At 38.3% G+C, this 23519-nt stretch overlaps 1 protein-coding gene across 1 annotated transcript in view; it reads right to left on the bottom strand.

Moving 5' to 3' along the window:
• LRRC36 (leucine rich repeat containing 36) overlaps positions 1 to 23519 on the bottom strand; it is a 54192-nt gene that overhangs the window by 15825 nt on the left and 14848 nt on the right. Inside the window, exons 5-8 of the mRNA XM_049864665.1 lie at positions 15450 to 15538; positions 6042 to 6169; positions 4436 to 4487; positions 113 to 553 (exon numbers count right to left, since the gene is read on the bottom strand). Of these exons, the coding sequence (XP_049720622.1) occupies positions 113 to 553; positions 4436 to 4487; positions 6042 to 6169; positions 15450 to 15538 (710 nt within the window). The remainder of the gene's footprint in view (positions 1 to 112; positions 554 to 4435; positions 4488 to 6041; positions 6170 to 15449; positions 15539 to 23519) is intronic.

The raw sequence follows: 23519 nt of genomic DNA, 5'->3' as shown, positions 1-23519 counted from the left end.
TACAATTAAGAAATGCTAATGTAGTTCAAGAAATACTAATTCCAAAATTTCCATTTATACCTTCTATCTTCACACCTATGAAAATATTTGTAAATTAACAGGAAGCTCTTACCTGAACTAAGTTTCAAGAGCCTTCCAGTGTTGGAGTCAGGATTAGACAGAGAAGTCAGCAAGTCTCCACAGGAATGGGATGCAGTGGCCTTCATGTCATTTGAAGGCTTTATGCTATATTCTCGGTAGCTCTTGCTTCTCTGAGGCCTTTTACCAAGACTTTCATGCAGGGAAAGAGTTGGAGGATAATGACTATCATAATTTTCCAGACTAACATCTGAAGGTAACTGATAGGGTTGAATCTGGCTAGAATCCCCCACATCCAGGCGTTTACCCAATGAGGCATCGTGGATAAGCTGATAAGTTTCAGGCTTTTGTTTCATGTCCTTTTCTGGAGAAGAACCTGATGACTTACTGTCCAAAAAAGATACTCGGTAGCTTTCTCTAGCCATCTTCTCTGGGGATCGAACTCTGGACTGATGAGGCGAGTAACGTCTGAATTCTAACCACCATCAAGGGGAAACAAAAACATGATGAGAATTCTTGGCCCAGTTGGAGTATTTCTGTTCACTGGACATACTCTCTGTTTACCAGAAAACGTTCTTGGGGGAAAAAATGATTTACATTTCATAAATGGAAGCAAAAAAGGTAAAAGGACTTCCATATGGAACAACAACAAAAGCCATGCAAATCATTTATAAAACAGTAAAGAATCTGTAACATTCTAGAGACAAATTTCATGTCAATCTATCCCCTGAGGACTCTCTCCTAGAACTGTGGTGTCAGAGTTGTTCAGATGCCACTTTCATATTAAGAAATAGATGCACCCACCCCACATGACAATAGTTGGGACTTTATGTGTTGAGCCTATAGACAGAGGTTAGTAGGTCTATGATTTCACAAGCTCCTTGCAATAAAGCTAAACCCACGCCCATCCCCACCCCCCAACCAGAGGTCCTACCGTTCACCCACTGGGAATCACTATCCTGGCCCATTCAAACGGCAGGGAATGCAAAACCTATAAAAATCATTCTCCTAAGTACTGTCCCAGCTATAAAGCATTTCTCTCAGATAGCTGTATCTGTCATCTCCAAAAAGCCTCAAAGTGGGTCAGGTAGAGCGGCAGACAAAAGAGAAGGCTCTGTGCTCTTCGGTGTTTTCAGAGTTTCACATGCTTGAAGGGCTTCTTTAGGAAACAAAAAATACTATAACTGAGTTAGTCACATTAACTTAAAAAAGAATAGAATCAAGTACCTTTTAATTCTCAAGGACCTAGAGGAATACCAATGTTTTACCCAGGGTCAGTATATACAGTGGGGAAAAGGTTGTAGGACAATATCTTTAAGTAACAAAAAGAAGCTAAGAATCTATGGTATTGGTTAATTCTGTTTCAAGTAATGACAAATGAGATAATTCAGACTATTCCTCCTGTTGAAGAGGAAAGAGCTTAAGGAATAGTGACGAATTTCCAGGACAAAATCTAGGAAACAGGAAGAGCCCAGATAGGCAAATCTAGCACTCAAAGCCACTTTCCCCCAAGGCCTCTTAGGGTGACAGGGACTGAAGTCAGAGTACAGGGTCCATCCAAGGTGAAGAGTATGACTCTCCTGCCCCATATATCTTGAAAGGGATACAACCTTCAAAGTAAAGGTAAACTAGAAAAAATCCAGCCCTTATACTGACTGGTAGCCCAGGTTTGCCTCATCTGGATGGTCCAAGGAACCTCAAGTCTTGAACTTGGATTAAGATAATCCTAGACTGATAGTGCTCCAGGCACCTGGTAGAAACAAATGAAAATCTGTTCTGAAAAGATACCTTCATATAAGGCTTTAAATTATCCCTACAAGCAATTTTTTGAATATAATGACCAGCAAATGACCAAACCAAACAAAAACACAAAATTAAATAAGACAACATGAGTGAGAGCCACAAGAAAAACAGACAACAGACTCGCAAAAAAATCAGATATTGAAATTATCAGACACAGCTTATAAAATAGCTACGCGTACTATGTTTTAAAAAATGGAAAACAAGCTGGTAATTTTCTGTTTATAAGAAGTGACTCAGTGGCATCTGGGATTTTAAAAGCTTTTGAGCAGCCAGCTAAGATGCATCAATTGGTCCCAACTCACTTGGAGCAAAGGAGAGTGAAGAACTTCAAAGACACAAGGAAAATACTAGTCCAAGAGACAAAAGAGCCACATAAACCAGAGACTACTTCAACCTGAGTCCAGAACTAGATGATGCCCTGCTACCACCAATGACCACCCTGACAGGGAACACAACAGAGAGTCCCTGATGGAGTGGGAGAAAAGTGTGGAGCAGAACTCAAATTCATATAGAAAGACCAGACTTAATGATCTGACTGAGACTGGAAGAACCTCCAAAGCCATGGCCCCCAGACTCTTTGTTAACCCAGAACTAAAACCATTCCCAACATCCATTCTTCAGACAATGATTAGACTGGACTATAACACAGAAAATAATACTCGTGAAGAGTGTGCTTCTTAGCTCAAGCAGATGCATGAGGCCAAATGGGTGACTCCTGTCTACAGGCAGAATGAGAAGGCAGGAAGTTCAGGAGCTGGTTGGATGGACACAGGAAACTTGGGGTAGAAAGGGGAAGTGTGTTGTCACATTATAGGGACTGCAACTAGTGTCACATAATATGTGTATAAATTTTTGTACGAGAAATTAACTTGAGCTGTAAACTTTCACCCAAAGCACAATAAAAAAAGTGACTCAGTAGAAAAAAAAAAAAAACCTCTCGGAATTAAAAAATTCTATCATTGAAATTAAAAATTCAATAGACAAAAACCCCAAGAGTATAGCCCCCAAACACCCTTTTAACTCGGTACTGAAGTCACTCCTGAGGTTCACCCTTCAGTCAAAGATTAGACAGGTCTATAGGCCAAGCAATAATGCATGTGAGGAATGTGCTTTGTAGTTCAATCATGTATACGAGACTAAATGGGCACACCAGCCCAAAAGCAAAGACAAGAAGGCAGGAAGGGACAGGAAAGCTGGACAAATGGAAACAGGGAACCCAGGTAAAGAAGGCGAGAGTGTTGACACATTGCAGGGTTGGCAATCAATGTCACAAAACAATTTGTGTATTAATTGTTTAATGAGAAACTAATTTGCTCCATAAATTTCACCTAAAGCACAATTAAAAAGAAAAAAAAAAGAATTCAACAGACAAGCTTAACAACAGATTAGATACAGCTGGAGAGAATATTAGTGAACTGGAAGATAGGTCAGAAGAAATTATCCAGAATGCAGACTAGAAAAAAGATAAAAAATATAAAAGACGGAATAAGACAAAGATGACGGAGTAAAAATCTAACGTGCATTTATTTAATCAAGAGTCCCAGAAGGACAAGAGAGAAAGACTGGAACACAAACAATATTTGAAGATTTTTCCAGAATTAATGAAAGACATAATTCACAGATTCAAGAAGCACGATAGATACCAAGCAGGATAAAAAAAAAAATCTACACCTCATAGTAAAACTGCAATAACAACAACAAAAATTGGAAAATCTTACAAGCAGCCAGAGAATAAAAAACAGATAATCCTTAAAGAAGTTACAGACTTCCAGCTGACTTCTCAAAAGCAACCACAAAAGCCAGGACACAGTGGAATATATTCTAAAAGAAATAACTCCCGACTTAGAAATCTACATCCAGCAAAATATTCTTTAAGAATGGTGATGAAATAAAGGCATTTTCAGACAAAAATGAAAATAATTCACTACCAGTAAATCCACACTAAAAAACATTCTAAAGGAGGAAAATGATCTCAGAAAGAAAGTCTTGGATGAAAAAATGAGATTAAGAGTAAACAAAGTACTTAATACATGGATACTGAGTATAAAATTAACACCTTGTGGGTTTTAAAAAATACAGAGAGAATTAAAATTCATAATAATAGTATACAAATCAGGAGGGATTAAATGGAGTAAAGTGCTCTAAAGTTTTTACTTAGAGTTAAGAGTTAAGGAATGGGTGAATTTTAAATTAAGGACACATATTGTTTTTTTTAAAGTAATGCTAAAAGTACAAGAATAGTGTATAACTTCCAAACCAGTAGAGGCGAAAATGGACTAATAAAAAAATCCAAAAGAAGGTAAGATAAGAAAAAGAAACACAGGATAATGAGTAAATACAAAAAGTCAAAAACAAAGGGGGTCAGAATATCCACTCTTTAAGCAGAAAAGCTTCACAGGTCACTAAGCATCCAAGGTAGCTACTCATGAAAGCTGGAAAGAGTTGAGCAAATAGGGCCCAGAACTGAGACATCTTCATTTCCTCCCAAATCCCATTACATCCAGATTTCTCTGATTAGTGTGGAGAAAATAGGCTCAATGAGCACGATATTTACCATCTTCCTGGTGACTGTCACTTGACATCTCCCTTTTTGACACTTGCTGCATCTAAAAGAAGTTCGAAAGTTTAGGTAGAAGGGAGGCCATGGGCATTCAGATGTGAGCTTATTAGACCAAGGGTTCAGAATATTTCCCTATTAATGAGAAGTCCATCCGTGCAAACTAGGGAAACAGATCTTGAAACAGATCTAATTCCATAAAATACAGTCACACTACAGGGATTCCAGAGTTGCTTTAAAAAAAAAAAAAAAAAATTTTTTTTTTTACTCTTTAAAAATGCAAAATATCCTTACAAGGTAAAGGACACTATAAACAGTGAAAAACTGTTTCCTCTGCTTAAGATAGTTCAGCATAGGAGTTTTTCTGATGGCACACAACAACAAAGCTGACGTACCACAGAAGCTACTGGGAGTTTTAATTGGTTGAAAGTGATGCTGAGGTCTAATTGGCAAGGATTGAAGCTAAATGAAAATCCAGCATTTGTTTGTTTGTTAATTATCTTATTTAGTATACTCAGTATCTTTGTAATCGTGCAGAGAAAGACATCCATTTCCTTATTTCTTAAACTGAAAGGATATATATAGCAAGCTATTTAACTTCCTTTTTCCCCTTACTTCAAAAAGTCATTTCAGAGACTTTTTCTTTTTGATCTAAGAAGTGCTACCTAACTTTAAACTTTAAATTGAAGTATCCTTTACTCTATTTTCTTTATTTTTTTTTTTTTGCATTTTCTTTAAATAAAAGATAAAAAATAGTAATTGAGATCATTTCTAAGGGACTTGCATAGTATCTCCAAAAAACAAGAAAATCTACTATATGCCACTTTTGTCTTTTTGTAAGATGAAGGTATTGTATACTCAAACTGAAAAAAATTCTTATTAACTTTTTACTAGTAACAGTGATAATTATCCAAATTGTGGATTTACTTTTTTTCTTTCTCCTTCATTTGACTACTTTTTGAGCGACTTCACTGATCATTAATTTATCAAAGAAAAAGTAGACAAAGAGAGAAGTTGAATATAAAGTATTCAATTCTGTTCCTTGTATCATATGTGCTCATACAGGTGAATGGTTGCATCCCCTCTCCCACCAATATTTTCACTAAAAACTTGTTATTTTTAATATTCTCTCCATCTTGCATGATCTCCACCTGCCCACCACCCACCATTTCTGTGCCTTCTTTACTCCTCAATCTTCCTTTTTTTCTGTTCCACTAAAGAAGCCACCCTTGAGACGTAAGATTTGCAATTTAAAGGCAGAAGCAGAAAAATGTAGGCAGCAAGGCAACAAGAGATGGAGATGCTGAGCACAGAGGAGAAATTTTAAAACCAGTCCAAACCTGTTGCATCCCTGTTTGAGGGCCAAAATACTTGGCATAAAATGTGCTAAAGTTATATGCATATTTTCTTGCTTGATAATAGGTTAATGGGAAGGAGGGAAAGGAGAAATTAAAATTAATCCTGTCCTGCCCTTTCCTAAAAGGGTCTAAAATGCCTTCGTCAAACACGTCTGCTAGACCTTCATAAATAATTTAGACTCCACTGAATTATTAGTATCAATTACTGACCAATCAGTAGATTATCTGGAAAGTGAATACATTACCTGTGTCCCCAGTGGGAAAGCCTCTAACTTCTGATCTGTTATACTGTTGCCCTGGGTTACAGAAGTACTCGTTAGGGAATCCTTTATTTCCCGGTTGGGGAGGGGAATAAAAAGTCCTTTGTTTGAGTCTGTGTTAAAAGAAAAGGCATACAATAAAACACTGATCAGCCTTCAAAGGCAGCATGTCTTATGGAAAGATATTAGAAAGGAAGTCATAAAATTGAGATCTAGTTTTGGTGCCCCCACTTGGAAACCATGTGAAGTTGGGCAAATCCGTTAACCTCTCTGAATCTATATTCAGATTTGTAAAATAGTATTTATGGGTTGAATTGTGTCCCTCTCCCCACAAAAAATGTGTTAGAATCCTAACTCCTATACTTGTGAGAGTAATCCTGTTTGGAAATAGGGTTTTTGTTGTTATGTTAATTAGATCATACCTGAGTAAGTTGGTTCTAAATCTAATCACTTCTGAGTTATAAAAAGAGCATATTAAGACACAGAGATAGGCATGCAGACACAGGGGGAAGACAAATGCTATCTGGTGACAGAGGCACATGAGTTTACAAACCTAGCCAGGAACGCCAAGGATTGCAGCTACAAGAAGCTGAAATAGACAAGTAAGGACCTCTTCCTAGAACCACACCCTGAATTTGGACTCAGCCTCCTGAACTATGAGAAAATAAATTTCAGTTCTTAAAGCCACCCACTTGTGATATCTGTGTTACAGCAGCACTAGGAAACTAAGACAACAATGATGATAAAACCTTAGGGTTCAGGTGAGGTTAAAACAAGATAATGGATATGAAAGGGCTTCATAAATTATCAAGTGTTCAATAGAAATTAAGTGGAAGGCAAATATTTTGCACATTTTTTTTTTATTGTGCTTTAGGTGAAAGTTTGCAAAGCAAATTCTCATCAGTTAATACACAAATTGTATTGTGACATTGGTTGGCAACCCCGCGATGTGTAAACACTCTCCCCTTCTTGTCCTTGAGTACCCCATTTCCATTGGTCCAGTTTTCCTGTCCCTTCCTGCCTTCTCATCCTTGCTCTTTGGCTGGCATGCCTGCACATTTCTTAAGAGAGTAAATGATGAACTTTGACACCAATTCAACAATCTCTTGCTACAGATGCTGGGAATACACTCCTGGGATTATACAGCTCCAGGGCTCTAAGGAGCAATCTGCACTGATTCTTCATTTCAAACCAGTATCTTTCTGCCTCAATTTCTTCATTAAAAAAGAGAAAGAATAATCAGGCCTATTTCATAAAGAAGAATGCTAAATCCTCAGTTGTCCCAGCATTTTGGTATATGACTAGAAAAAAAAACTTTAAAAATAAAAACAAAAACTGTATCCTAGTTATGGCTACCCCAGGAACTGTTATGAAGAACAGCAAGTTAGTAATTCTGTTAGATTGTAACATCTGTATGTTCTTGGTAAATACTTATTAATTGCAGAATTCTGGGATCTGAGGTCTTCTAGGGTAACTTGGATGAAAATAAGAATTTTGCTTTTCTTTAGGGGGATTTTTCTAGCAGAACTAAGTAAGAGTTACGATAGAGTGTTAAAAACTTGGGCGTTAGTCAAACAATGTGCTCGTCTGCTAGTTCTCATCTGCTTGCTTTGGCAACAGAAAGCTGCTATAAGTCAGTTCAAATGAGAGTTCAGAGCGAATAAAGCCAACCTCCGAAAATTCAGCCCTTCAGTCCACTTGGGGCTCCAAAACATCTCATGTTTCTGAGTTGCTTTCTGGGACTAAAATGTCCTACTTAAACACAAGCTGCTCCTGTGCCATTACACCTGATGGAGCCACTTTCCTCAAAGTGACATATGCTCTCAAACCTTGTTTTCTTGTCCCCTTTACAGTAGCACCACTAAAAACACAAGATGGAACAGAAATTGCTGGTTGTAACTGACTATGAATAAAAAACGAGAATGTTAGTAAACAATGACTTTGGGTTTGGGGCTCCTCATTGTTTTCCTGTAAAACAGCACCTCCATTCTGGTTTTCCTCCCACTGAACTGATGTTCTTTTCCAGATTCAGAGGTTCTTTTTTTCCAATCTACCTCTCCGTATAAGTAAACCCTCCAAGGTTCAGACTCTTTGCTGAGTGCTATCACACCTTCTCCTTGGTTTCAGATACATGATTTGCAAATATTTTCTCCTAATTCTGTCAGTTGTCTTTTCACTTTCTTGATAGTGTCTTTTGAAGCACAAAAGTCTTGAATTTTTATGAAGTCCGATGTATCTAATTTTTCTTTGGTTATTTCTGCTTTTGGTGTCATCTTCAAAATATAGGATCACCCTTGAGAAACAAAAGTTGACGTCTTGTTCTACCTCCATTATGACTAAGCATATTATATATCGTAGTCAGAAAAAAAGAAGCAATTTAAATTGAGATAAAAATTTAAAAGCAGAAATAACTTGTCTAGCGCTAGTCCTCAAAATAAATGAAGCCTTGAGACATTTCCTCTAAGTTACTAACATCCCAGTGAAAACAACTCAATCTCTGACTTCTGCAATATTATCTGATGATCACTGCAGATATGATAATCATGAAAAGAAATTGTTTTTTCCCATCATAAACAGACTGTCTATAACCTTAGTAACCTTGCATCACCCCCTTAAATATCTGTTAGGTCCCTAGGTAGCACAAATGGTTTGTGCTCGACTGCTAACCTAAAGGTTGGTGGTATGAACCTACCCAGCGGTACTGTAGAAGAAAGGCCCGGAGATCTGCTTCCATTAAGATGACGGCCAAGAAAACCCTATGGAGAAGTTCTACTCAGTAACACATGGGGTCGCCATGACGGCAACTAACAACAACAGCAACAAATATCTGTTGTGTCTTTCATTTAGAAATTCAACTCTTTGGAGGTTTGGACTCCCTAACAAAACACTGCAGGTAAAAATACTTAATGTTTCTCTCCAGATATTCCTTTCATATCCTCCAGGAGTAAATCAATCTGTATTTTCTCATTTGCTTTGTCCTAGGTTCAGGACAGGTCTTCATTATCTGCCACTTGGACTCCTGTCTCCAGTTTCTGTTGCCACGTAACTGAATCTAGCTTGAACTATCTTTCTAAATCACACATTTAATCAAGCTTCCTATCTAAAACATCTTTAACTGCAAAAATGATTAGTAACTAGTTTGGGAAGTATCTACTATTTCCAGTCCAGTTTCACCCAACTAAAACACCATCATGGCTAAACAAGAAGACAAGGATCAACAGGTTAAAATGGGATGGATTTCAATTGTTATAAAGAAGATCGTGATACCTCTGCTAGAGACAGAAATGAGCCACTGAGGATGATTGTGGTCAATTTTTCTTTGCCATTTTAAAATAAGATATTCATTAGATCAGTAATTTTAGATATGATTCTATCTAAAGGCAAAAGAAACTGGCTAAAAAGGTGATCAGGATCCCTTTCAACTCACAAAATATACATGTGCTATACACAAGGGAAACCCTGGTGGTGCAGTGGTTAAGTGCTACAGGTGCTAAACAAAAGGTCAGCAGTTTGAATCCATCAGGTGCTCCTTGGAAACACTATGGGGTAGTTCTACTCTTTCCTATAGGGTCTCTATGAGTCACAATTGACTCGACAGGAACAGGTTTGGTTTTTTTTCATATACAAGGGCGAGTCAAAAAGTATTACAACTAGGGTTCCAGTTCACACATGCACAGATTTACTCCAAACAAAACATGTTTAAACAAGTCTCTGTGATCAGTGGGTGGCTGCAGATAAGTTCTCTCAGTAATACACTTGTCTTAGTCTTGTTAGGGTGCCTTAAGAAAAAAGAATATTTTTTTGTGCAATGAAAAAAAATGATTTTGAGGTCAGGGCTAACATCAAATTTTTAACAAAACTCAAGTGGACATCTTCCCAAATCATTGAAGCTTTGCAACAAGTTTATGGGAATGCTGCCTCACAGAAAACAACACTTTTCAGATGGATCGAGCATTTTAAGGAAGGTTGGGAAGGCCTCAAAGATGAACCAAGAGAGGGAAGACCATACAGAAGGTTATGGGACTGTTTTTTGGGATTCCAAAGGGGTAAACTTGATAGATTTTATCGAAGGACACAGGATAATCATGGGGGCTTATTATGAAGAAGTTTTAAGAAAATTGAAAACTGCATTGGTGAGAAAAAGGCCAGGAAAGTTGTGCTGAGGAATTTTTTTTCCATCACGACAATGCGCCTGCCCATTTTTGAAGGGTAGCAGGGGTTGTCCTATGAGAATTTCATAGGGAAATCTTACCCCATCTACCTACAGCCCTGATCTTGCCCCTTCAGACTTTTTATTCTCAAAATTCAAAGAACGTTTGAAACAAGCATGATTTGAGTCCCTTTGAAGATGCCGAAACTGCCGTTTTGACGTGGTGTAAACTGAAGAGTGCAGACAGAATTCTTTGGGGAAGGATTAGAGAGATGGAAACACCACCCTGAGAAGTATATAGACCTAGATGGAGGATATGTAGAGAAACACTAGCTTCACATTTTGATGTTTTTGTTTAATAAACGTTTCTATGATTTTGTAGCAATACTTTTTTACTTATCTTCATACAAGTGCTTACAGGATAAATGTAAATTATCTTTAGTAAGTATTGCTCTCCAATAATCTAATCTTCTACCCTACACAAACCTTCTACCTAAACCACATCACTCACTCAACTTTTCCACCACCTGCCATGTTCATTACCACTTTCACACAGCTGTTCACACCAATCCCACCAGCCAAGGCCCTCCTCCTCTCTTCTGGCCATCCCAGTGTTCCACATACAGCCTTTAAGGTCTGATGTTTTCCTATCTTCCAGCAAACATTTCCCATCTGCTCCTAGAATACTCTGAGCTTCTGTAGCATGTGACCCTCCACATCTGTGTTTCTCAAGTTCGATATTCTCATAAACCCTAAGCATATGATCCCAGCTTGAGAAACTGCAATTTAAGAAGCCACACTCATTACCAAGGATGGGAAAGAGGAGGAAGGGGGGGGGTGTTAAAAGTGATGGGAAAATCGCATTAAGGTAGGTTTGCACAGCTGATTATTGTAATTGCTGTTAGTAAGTTGTATATCTGTAAAAAGTTGAATTGACAAAACTTGTGTGATAGATATATTTACAACAATGACAAAAAAAAAAAAAAAGAGTAGCCACTGATGCTGCTTATGTACAACCAAAAACATCATGGGACTTGGTTCCTTGGTTTGGAGGTTTATGGTCATGGTTTCACGGGACATCCCAGTTAACTGGCCTAATAATGTGTTCAGTGGTTTTGCTCTACCTCCTTGTTCATTGATTAGTGCCTGGGGTCTTAAAAGCCACCCAAGGCACAGCAATTTGTCTCTATTCACCTGGAGCAAGAGAGGACGACGGAGAGTCAGGGATAGGAGAAGGATATGGAATGTGTGGCTAATTGCCTCCATGAACAACTGCTACCTTTGCCCTGAGACCAGAAGAAATGGATGGTGCCCGGCTACCATTATTGAACATTTTTATCAAGGATTCTATAGAGGAATCTTGATCAAAAGGGGGAAAATGCAGAACAGAATTTAAAATTCTCATGGACTCCAAACCTTCTGGAGCCATGGAGGCTGGATGAATTCCTGAAACTACTACCCTAAGGTAATCTTTAAACCTTAAACCAAAAATATCCCCTGAAGTCTTTTTAAAACAATAGTTTGAGAAGCAATAGTTTAGCTAGTAAAAAATGTCTGCCTTGAACATTGTGCCCTTTAAAGAACTATCTATATGGGATCAAATTGATAACCCACAACACCCCTGTTGCCGTCGAGTTGATTCCGACTTGTCACGACCCTATAGGACAGAGTAGCACTGCCCTGTAGGGTTTCCAGGGAGCACCTGGTGGATTCAAACTGCCAACCTCTTGGTTAGCAGCCAAACTCTTAACCACTATGCCACCAGGGTTTCCAAATTGACAACAGCAACTCAAAAGATTAGACAGGAACCTTAGGGGGCAGTGAATTTATGTTAATGCGGGAGCAACAGCTTGGAAAAGAAGGGTGAGAATGGTTGTAGAACTTGAAGAATGTAATCAATGTCACTGAATTGTACATGTAGAAACTGTTGAATTGGTGTATGTTTTGCTGCATATATTTTCAACAACAACAACATAAATACAATTTTAAAAAGAAGCTATACTCAGTCTATGAAAAGATTTTTCAAAGCAGATTATTACTGCAAAAGAGCTGTTTTGTCTTTACATTTTTTAAAATAGTTTTTATAACTGCCATCAAACAAAAACACAAAATCAAAGAGTCTCACACTGCCTGTGGACCTCTGAGATGTATCCCTGGACTCGGGCCCAGAGTCCTGAGTCTGAAGAACGCTAATCTGCATCATTCATTTGACATTTAGATATACAATGCTTACAACTGTGTTACTTTACTCTTTCATGTTTGTCTTATTTTCCTAATGATGCTGTCAGTGCTTCAGGGAATGTTTGCATTTTCTATTTCCAGAGTACATGTACCAGAAGATAAATTATGTGGGTGTGCAAAAAAGGAAAAATCTTTTGGTTAGGGAATCAAAATAGGTTTCACTAAAAGGATGGACTGTGAGCTGGGTTATAACGATTTTGATTAAAGCATTCCAATCAGAAGCAATAGCCTTAGTTCAGGGACAGAGGAAGGAGAAAGGAGGGATTATTTGTGGAGGTCCTGGTGGTGAAGTGGTTAAAAGTTCAGCTGCTAACCAAAAGGTCAGGAGTTCGAATCTACCACCCACTCCTTGGAAACCCTATGGGGCAGCTCTATTCTTTTATATAGTGTTGCTGTGAGTCAGAATCGAATCAACAGCAGTGGATTTGGTTTTTGATTTATTTGTGGAGGAGTGAGTGGCTTGGTTTGACTGGAGCATTGGGCATGTATAGTTGAGAAAGAGGAGATAAGGTTTCAGGTCAGGCTGAAGAGGTAAATTGTGGTCAGAACTTGGGGGAGCCTTGTATGTCAGGTGAAGGAGTTTAGACTTCATTTAGTAGGCAAGTGGAAGCCATGGAAGTTTTTGAGCAGGCAAGTATAATTAATTATCACGGCCATGCTTTAAGAGAATTAATCTGGCAGCAAAGAGCAAAATGAAGGAAGAAGAGGCTGGAGGCAGCATGATATAATGGTTAAGAGGGCTTTGATGGCAGACAGACTAGAGTTTACATCCCAGCTCTGTCATTTATTATGTAACTAGTGCAAGTTATTTCACTTCTTTGTGTTTCCATTTCCTTACCTGTAAAACAAGTATAGTTAATCACTTCCTTCAAAGTTGTTTGCAAGGATTAAATGAAATAATGAAGAGTGCTGGGCCCAGAGTTTACACTCAGTAAATAACAGCTATTAAGCTGGCCTGTTAAGAGGCTATTAGGAAATGGAGAGGAAAGCTGTCAATTCTGGATCATGCTATATGATATGAACATTCAGCTGGGATTTAGAGGAGGAGCAGCATCAAATCCCAATCTCATTCTAGCCTGGGTAGAGAGTGGTGTAACACTGATGGAAAGGAAATCCTAGAAGCTGTTTAGGGCTGGTTCATTTGTTTTTTGTTTTGTTTCGACATGTTTAGCTTGAGGGGCTAGAAAGTTATACAGTGGGGAGTCCAAGTGTATACTACCAGTTAGTCAACAGAAATGGGGGGCTGGTATAAAGTCTGGTGTAGATTGTCAAAGCTGGACCAAAATATTTGAGTCATCTATAGGGAGGAAATAAATGAAACTGTGGAAGCAGAGGAGATCAATAAGGGGCAAAGAGTAGACAGAAAATAGGAGAGCCTGCAGACATAATGCTTATTTGGAAAGTATGGGGGAAAAGAAAGGAAACTTTGAAAGAGTCAAAGATCACATGGTTAGGGTTAGGAGGAGGATCCAAGAAAGTGGACTTTCCTTGCCCATTCTAAAGGACTCGTGAGAGATCATTATTTTGAACTGAGCTAGTGGGAGCTGTTCTCTGGAAGGGTTTCTCCTAACTTGTGTCCTGGCCATTAGCATGGCATAACCACTTTAATCATATTGGATTACCAACAGTGCTTACAGGCAACATTCCTCAGGGATTCGGTACAAACACAATTTTCTGTAGAAAGCAATGCTCCTTAACCTTTCAAAGTGGTAAAATAGATTTTATATTTATATATATAAAAAAAAAATTCCAAGCAACAGCTGGAGCTTCCAAGGACCTTTACAAATGGCCCTCTGTCTAGTAAATCAGTTTGTTCTCAGTGGAGATAGTACACTTTAAAACATTTTAGCTCACTGGAGTGAATCTTTGTGTGAAGTCTAATTCAGCTCATACCAAAAGAGGTGGTCAAATTATGCTTCAATGTATCTTTCTCTGTCTGGAAATAGACCTGTAAGTGTTTGTACCTATAAAAAACACTGGAAGGATATATACCAAAATATTAACTCTGATTCATTTTAGGGAGTGGGCTTATGACTAAAATGTTGTTCTTCATGCTTTTTAGTATTTTCTAAATTTCTTACAATAAAATTACATCAACTTTGAGACAAAAAATTCTATTTAAAATGAAATAAAGCAACCCACGCTCCTGTGACTTACGTACACTGAGACTTCCAAAGAAGGAAAATAAAAATCATACCTCACTGTGGCTTATCTACATGAAATACCATGAAAATGACTTGTCAATAAATGTCCACATAGATAGATAAGAAGTCAGGGAAATAAAATGCTATATGTTATAATAAACTGAAAACTCTTAAGGTCTAAAGTATATATTCAATCTATTAAAGTTACTGCTGGGATTTTAGAGATTGATTTTAGAGTCTGCATATAATTTAGCAGATCCTTCAACGGGAGAGAGTCCTTGAGACAGAAGAAAGTTTTCTCAAGTAAAAGGTCATCTGATTTATCCGATAGGAGAGTGTCAGGTTAACCCGCCAGGGTATACTGGAGGCCAATTTTTCTGGTGGAAAGCTTTCTTTTAGCCTATGGCATGACCATTAATGTGGCATAACCACTTTAACCATATTGGATTACCAACAGTGCTTACAGGCAACACTCCCCAGGAGTACAGCCCAAATACAGGAGAGATTCTGCAACTGCAAAGGTTTTGGTGGGGAAGCCTAGAAGACCTAGGATGTGAATCACATAAACAGAGATGAGACACAAGCTTCAGGCTAATGAATCAATCACCTTAGCAATACTTAGAGGCGCATACAGACAGGCATTCTCAAGGTGTGCTAATGATGTAAAATGATGTCAGTGAAACTGAACTCTCTGAGTATACTTTGTGCTTTGTGAATAATACAGTCAGCAAATCTGTGCTTGCTTCAAATCTAAGTTTAATTTCCCAGCTGTTTTGTCTTCCTTCTACCCAAGACTGGCCACGAAAGCTGAAACAACTAATGTTTTAATCATCTTATGATCATGGAGAGAAAACTTACCAGTTTCAATCCTGTTATCAGCATCAGAAGGGACTTTTGATGTAGCCTTCTCATCTGTCACACAGTTTTTCATTGTCTTCTCCCTAGAGCTGTCACATAATTTATTTAACAAATAATTTAATAAACTTATTTATTTAACACTCAAAAGAAGCTTTCTGAAATCACCAGTAAATGCTACTTAGAAAACATTAATTCATGGTGATCAGATCTTTTTCAAATGCTCTAGAACATATCCATTTAACTGTATTTCACAAATATTTGTCCTAATCGAAAAAAAAGAAGTATCTTTACTGGGAATCATGAGAGAAAGAAGGTCACTATCATTTAGCCTTTAAAATATGAAAGTGAGAAAATTCAAAACTTAATACACAATTGGCATAATAAAATCTATTAAAACGTTCTCATCCCACTTTGGAGAGTGATGTCTGGGGCCTTAAACACTAGCAGGCAGCTATCTAAGATGCATCAATTGGTCTCAACCCACCTGAAGCAAAGGAGAATGAAGAACACCAAAGACACAAGGTAATTATGAGCCCAAGAGACAGAAAGGGCCACATAAACCAGCGACTACATCAGCCTGAGACCAGAAGAACTACATGGTGCCTGGCCACAACCGATGACTGACCTGACAGGGAGCACAACGGAGAACCCCTGAGGGAGCAGGAGAGCAGTGGGATGCAGACCCCAAATTCTCGTAAAAAGACCAGACTTAATGGTCTGACTGAGACTAGAAGGAACCCAGAAGTTATGGTCCCCAGACCTTCTATTAGCCCAAGATGGGAACCATTCCCAAATCCAACCCTTCAGACAGGGATTGGACTGGACAATGGGATAGAAAATGATACTGGTAAAGAATGAGCTCCTTGGATCAAGTAGACACATGAGGCTATGCTGGCATCTCCTGTCTGGAGGGGAAGTGAGAGGGCAGAGGTGGGTCAGAAGCTGGCCGAATGGACACAAAAAGAGAGAGTGGAGGGAGGGAGTGTGCGGTCTCATTAGGGGGAGAGTAATTAGGAGTATTTAGCAAAGTGTATATAAACTTTTGTATGAGAGACTGACTTGATTCATAAACTTTCACTTAAAGCATAATAAAAATTAAAAAAAAAAAACTTAAGACACTCTGTTTTCTTGACACAAACTTAAGTCTAAATGCTTAGGGGAGTAAGATATTTTCTTATGGATTGAAAAACTCACAATGAGGAAACAGAAAGAAGGATGTTGCTTCCAAGAATTACAGAAGAGACCACTGTAGCCATTAGTTAGAAAAACTGACAAAAGAGGCAAGTGTTTGCAATTAACTGATGTAGGTACTTCGGGAACCACATTAAGTACAGGAAGCCTAGCCTATGTGCCAGATATTTTACACCCACCATTTCATTTCATCGTAAACCATCCCACCCCCGTTAGATATTATCTCCATTTACAAGCAAGGGAACTGGGAATCAGGAAAGTAAAAAAAAAAAAAAATTCTCCCCCAAAGTCAGAGAACTTATAAGATATTAGTGTTAATATTGGGTCTGTGAGTAAACCCCTTGTTTTGTAATCACTGGCAGCCTCCTTCTGTAAAGATTACAGCCTTAGAAGCCCTATGGGGCAGTCCTACCCTGTCCTACAGGGTCTCTATGAGTCAGAATTGACTCCAGAGCAATGGGTTTAGCTTTTTTCTGTTTTGTTTGCAATCACTATATAGTAACTCATGTCTGTCAGTATGTGTTGTACTGTGGGGGCTTGCATGTTGTTGTGGTGCTGGAGCCTATGCCACTGGTATTCAAATACAAGCAGGGTCATCCATGATGGACAGGTTTCAGCTGAGCTTCCAGACTAAGAGAAACTAGGAAGAAAGACCTGGCAGTCTACTTCTGAAAAGAAATAGCCAGTGAAAACCTTACGAATAGCAGTGGAACACTGCCTGATATAGTGCTGGAAGATGAGCCCCTCAGGTTGGAAGACACTCAAAATATGACTGGGGAAGAGCTGCCTCCTCAAAGTAGAGTCAGCCTTAATGACGTGGATGGAGTAAAGCTTTTGGGACCTTCATTTGCTGATGTGGCACGACTCAAAATGAGAAAAAACAGCTGCAAACATACATTAATAATCAGAACATGGAATATATGAATCTAGGAAAATTGAAAGTCATTAAAAATGAAATGGAACACATAAAGATCAATATCCTAGGCATTAGTGGGCTGAAATGGACTGGTATTGGCCATTTTGAATCAGACAGTCATATGGTCTATTTTCCCAGTAATGACAAACTGAAGAGGTATGGCATCACATTCATAACCAAGAAGAACATTTCAAGATCTATCCTGAAGTACAACACTGTCAGTGATAGGATAATATCCATATGCCTACAAGAAAGATCAGTTAATATGACTATTATTACACACCAACCACTAAGGCCAAAGATGAAGAAATTGAAGATTTTTAGCAATTTCTGCAGTCTGAAATTAATTGAACATGCAATCAGAATGCATTGATAATTACTGGTGATCGGAATGCAAAAATTAGAAACAAAGAAGAAGGATCAGTAATTGGAAAAGATGACCGTGGTGACAGAAACAATGCCAGAGATCGCATGATAGAATTTTGCAAAGCCAATGAGTTCTTCATTGCAAATACCTTTTTTCAACAACATAAATGGCAACTATACACGTAGACCTCGCCAGATGGAATACATAGGAATCAAATCAACTACATCTGTGGAAACAGACGATGGAAAAGCTCAATATCATCAGTCAGAACAAGGCCAGGGGCCAACTGCAGATCAGACCATTAGTTGCTCATATGCAAGTTCAAGCTGAAGCTGAAGAAAATTAGAACAAGTCCATGAAAGTCAAAGTACAACCTTGAGTATATACCACCTGAATTTAGAGACCATCTCAAGAATAGATTTGACACACTGAACACTAATGACCAAAGTCCGGAAGAGTTATGGAATGACATCAAGGACATCATACATGAAGAAACCAAGAGGTCATTGAAAAGATAAGAAAGAAAGAAAAGACCAAAATGTTTCAGAAGAAACTCTGAAACTTCCTCTTGAATGTCAAGTAGCTAAAGCAAACAGAAGAAATGTTGAAGAGCTGAACAGAAGATTTCTATGAGCAGCTCGAGAAAACAAAGTATCATAATGATATGTGCAAAGACCTGGAGTTAGAAAACCAAAAGGGAAGAGCATGCTCAGCATTTGTCAAGCTGAAAGAACTGAAGAAAAAATTCAAGCTTCAAGTTGCAATAGTGAAGGATTTTATGGGGAAAATATTAAACGATGCAGGAACCATCAAAAGAAGATGGAAGGAATGCACAGAGTTGCTATACCAAAAAGAAGTGGTTGACGTTCAACTATTTTAGGAGGTAGCATAAGATCAGGAACCCGTGCTACTGAAGGAAGAGGTCCAAGTTTTTCTGAAGGCACTGGAGAAAAACAAGTCTACAGGAACTGACAGAATACCAATGAGATGTTTCAACAAGTGGATGGCACTAGAAGCACTCATTCTTCTATGCCAAGAAATTGGAAGACAGCTACCTGGCCAACCTACTGGAAGAGATCCATATTTATGCCTATTCCAAAGAAAGGCGATCCAATAGAATGTGGAAACTATCAAACAATATCATTAATATCACATGCAAGTAAAATTTTGCTGAAGATCATTCAAAAGCAGTTCCAGCAGTACTTCAACACGGAACTGCCAGAAATTCAAGCTGGATTCAGAAGCGGACATGGAACCAGGGATATTATTGCTGATGTCAGATGGATTCTGGTCGAAAGCAGAGAATACCAGAAAAATGTTTACCTGTGTTTTACTGACTATGCAAAGGCATTCAACTGTGTGGATCATAATAAATTATGGATAACATTGTGAAGAACAGGAATTCCAGATACCTGACTGAGCTCATGAGGAACGTGTACATAGACCAAGAAGCAGTCATTCAAACAGAACAAGGAGATACTGAGTGGCTTAAAGTCAGGAAAGGTGTGCCTCAGGGTTGTATTCTTTCACCATGCTTATTCCATCTGTATGCTGAGCAAATAATCCAAGAAGAAGGACTATATGAAGAACAGGGCATCAGGATTGGAGGAAGACTCATTAACAACCTGCATTATGCAGATGACACAACCTTGCCTGCTGAAAGTGAAAAGGACTTGAAGCACTTACTGAGAAAGATCAAAGACCACAGCCTTCTGTGTGGATTACACCTCAACATAAAGAAAACAAAAATTCTCACAACTAGACCAATAAGCAACATCATGACAAATGGAGAAAAGATAGAAGTTGTCAAGGATTTCATTTTACTTGGATCCACAACCAACGCCCACGGAAGCAGCAGTCAAGAAATCAAACGATACCTTGCATTGGGCAAATCTGCTGCAAAAGACCTCTTTAAAGTGTTAAAAAAAAAACAAAAAACTAAGATGTCACCTATAAGACTAAGGTGCATCTGAGCCAGGCCATGGTGTTTCAATCACTTCATATGCATATGAAGCTGGACAATGAATAAGGAAGACGGAGGAAGAACTGATGCCTTTGAATTATGGTGTTGGCAAAGAATATCGAACATACCATGAACTGCCAAAAGAACAAACAAATCTGTATTGGAAAAGTACAGCCAGAATGCTCCCTAGAAGCAAGACTGGTGAGACTGTGTCTCACATATTTTGGACATGTTATCAGTAGGGATCAATCCATGGAGAAGGACATCAGGCTTGGTAAAGTAGAGGGTCAGAGAAAAAGCAGAAGACCCTCAAAGAGGTGGATTGACAGAGTGGCTGCAACAATGGGCTCAGTCATAGCAAGGACTATGAGCATGGCTCATTCTGTTGTACACGGGGTCGCTATGAGTTGGAACCAACACGACAGCACCTAACAACAACATGTAGTAACTAAGGAGCTCTGGTGGTGCAGTGGTTAAGCACTTGGCTGCTAACGGAAAGGTTGGTTCAAACCCACCAGCTGCTCTGCAGGAGAAAGATGTGGAAGTCTGCTTCTGTAAAGACTTGTAGCCTTGGAAATCCTATGGGGCAGTTCTACTTTGTCCAACAGGGTTGCCATGATTTGGAATTGACTCAATGGTAATGGATTTTTTTATATGGCAACTAAACAGATAAAAGATGAAGCTAATAATCTGCTTTACTAGAAAGTTTTTTCAGTTATGTATTAATTCATCTCTATATTTCTATAGTAAATACAGTACTCCCAATGCATTTAATACAGGAATTAGTTTGTAAAATACACAAATAAATTTTTAGAAACTCAGTTTTTGTCTATAGCAAAAACACCTTTCATAATCATCTAAAATGGAGATGTAACTCAAATATTCACCAACTGATGAATAGTTAAACAAATTGTGGCACATCCATACAATAGAATACTATTCAGCAATAAAATGGAACTCCTGATACATGCCACAACATAGATGACTTTCAAAAGTATTACGCTAAATGAAAGGAGCCAGACACAAAATGTTGCACACTGTATTATTCTATTTATATGACATCCTGGAAAAGGCAAAACTATAAGAAATTAGATCAATGGTTGCCAGAAGCTGCGGGTGGAGGGAGCAGACTGACTACAAACGGTCCTAAGGGAACTTTTTGGGGTGATGAGGATATTCTATATCTTGATTGTGGAGGTTCACTTGCCAAAACTCATAGAACTGCACACCTTAAAAGGGTGAATTTTGCTCTGTGTAAATTAACCTCAATAAACCTGTTATTTAAAAAAAAAAAAAAATAGGGAACTAAGCACTAACTAGATATGGACAAGGATTATTTTAGGTGAGGGAAGGACAACACACAATACAGGGGAACTCAGCACAAATGGACTAAACCAAATGCTAAGAAGTTTCATGAACACAAACACTTCAGGGGACAGAGTAGCAGGGGCAGGGGTCTGAGGACCATAGTTTTGGGGGACATCTAGGTCAACTGGCATAACAAAGTTTATTAAAAAATGTTCTGCATCCCATTTGGTAAGTGGCGTCTGGGGTCTTAAAAGCTAGCCAGCGGCCATCTAAGATGCATCAACTGGTCCCAACCCACTTGGAGCAAAGCAGAATGAAGGACACCAAAGACACAAGGAAAATATTAGCCCAAGAGACAAAAGGGCTACATAAATCAGACTCCGTCTCTCTGAGACCAGAAGAACTAGACGGTGTCTGGCTACTACCAATTATTGCCCTGATAGAGAACTCAACAGAGAGGCCCTGACAGAACAGGAGAAGAGTGTGGTGCAGAACTCAAATTTACATAAAAAGATCAGACTTAATGGTCTGACTGAGACTAGAGGAACCCCAGAAGACATGGCCCCTGGACTCTATTAACCCAGAACTAAAACCATTCCCAAAGCCAACTCTTCACACAAAGATTAGACTGGACTATAAAACATAAAATAATACTCGTGAGAGTGTGCTTCTCAGTTCAAGCAGATACACAAGATTAAATGGGCAGTTCCTGTCCAGAGATGAGATGAGAAGGCAGAAAGGGATAGGAGCTGGGTGAATGGACACAGGAAACCCGGGGCGGAAAGGGGGAGTGTGCTGTCACATTATAGGGTTTGCAACTAGTGTCACATAACAATACATGTGTAAATTTTTGTATGAGAAATTAACTTGAGCTGTAAGCTTTCGCAATAAAATAAATAAATAATAAGGAACTAAGGATGGTCTCTGAAGGATATACTATAAAACACATAATGGATGAGAGCAGAGATAAGCAACATTGCTGGAAAAGAGAAGGATTCCAGGCCAAAAGGCATTGACTTCATTCACTCATTCAACAAATTATTTCTTAACCCCTCTGTGTGCCAGGCACTCTTCTAGGTACAAGGGATACTGCAATAAACAAGCCAGACAAGGTACTTGCTCTCATGGAGCTTATATTCTAGTGGGGAGGGGAAAGGAATAAACAGGTAAACAAAAAACTCATTCTGGAGAAGAATAATATTGTGGGGCTATGTTTATGATACCTCGTTAATTTAAAAATGGTATGTATAGGAAGCAAATTACTGTAAAAAATATATACATACGTCTTAGTTATCTAGCACTGCTATCACAAAAATGTCACAAGTGGATGGATTTAACAAACAGAAATTTATTTTCTCACATTTTAGAGGCTAGAAGTCTGAATTCAGAGTGCTAGCTATAGGGGAAGTCTTTCTCTCCCTGTCAGCCCTGGAGTAAAGTCTGTCTCTTCAGCCTCTGCTTCCTGGTTCCTTGGAAATCTCCATGTGTCTTGACATCTATGTTAACCCCATCTCTCTCTCTGCCTGCTTGATTAATATGTTTTTATATCTCAGAAGAGATTGACTAAAGATACACCCTACGCTAACCCTGCCTCATTAACATACAGAGACAACCCATTGCCAAATGGGATTAATAGCCACAGGCATAGAGGTTAGGATTTACAACATGTGTTTTGGGGGGACATAATTCAATCCATAACAACATACACATACCGAAGATAAAAAGGATATTTACCATAATATAATGAATGTTTATTTCTGGGTGGTAGGATTATGAGTTATTTTATTCTTTGTGTTTTTTCAGTACTTTTCAAATTCTCAACAATAAGCATTTATTACTTTTATTAAAATATTTTATTGTGTTTTCACTGAAAGCACGTATTACTCTATCATCAGAAAAAAAAATACTAATGATACATCTACAGGAATCTATAGGTATATTGATATCTAGAAGAACGTACACCAAACAGTAGTTAAGTAGTAGGGTGAATATGGGAGATTTTTACTCTCTTCACTGTATTTTTCTGCATTATTTAAATAGTTTATAATGAACTTTTATCTACTTTTTCAAAAATAAATAATAAAGTTACTGTTATGAATTGAATTGTGTTCCCCCAAAAAATGTATGTCAACTTGGCTATCCATGATTCCCTGTATTGTGTGATTGTCCACCGTTTTGTCATCTGGTGTGATTTTCCTGTGTGTTGTAAATCCTAACTCTATTCTGTTAATGAGGTGGGATTAGCAGCAGCTATGTTAATGAGTCAGGACTCGATTTACAAGATTAGGTTGTGTCTTAAATAAATCTCTTTTGAGATATAAACAA

This window comes from Elephas maximus, chromosome 21 (genome assembly GCF_024166365.1).
Source record: "Elephas maximus indicus isolate mEleMax1 chromosome 21, mEleMax1 primary haplotype, whole genome shotgun sequence".
NCBI classification, from domain to species: domain Eukaryota; kingdom Metazoa; phylum Chordata; class Mammalia; order Proboscidea; family Elephantidae; genus Elephas; species Elephas maximus.
This window is presented reverse-complemented; position numbering and strand designations above follow the sequence as displayed.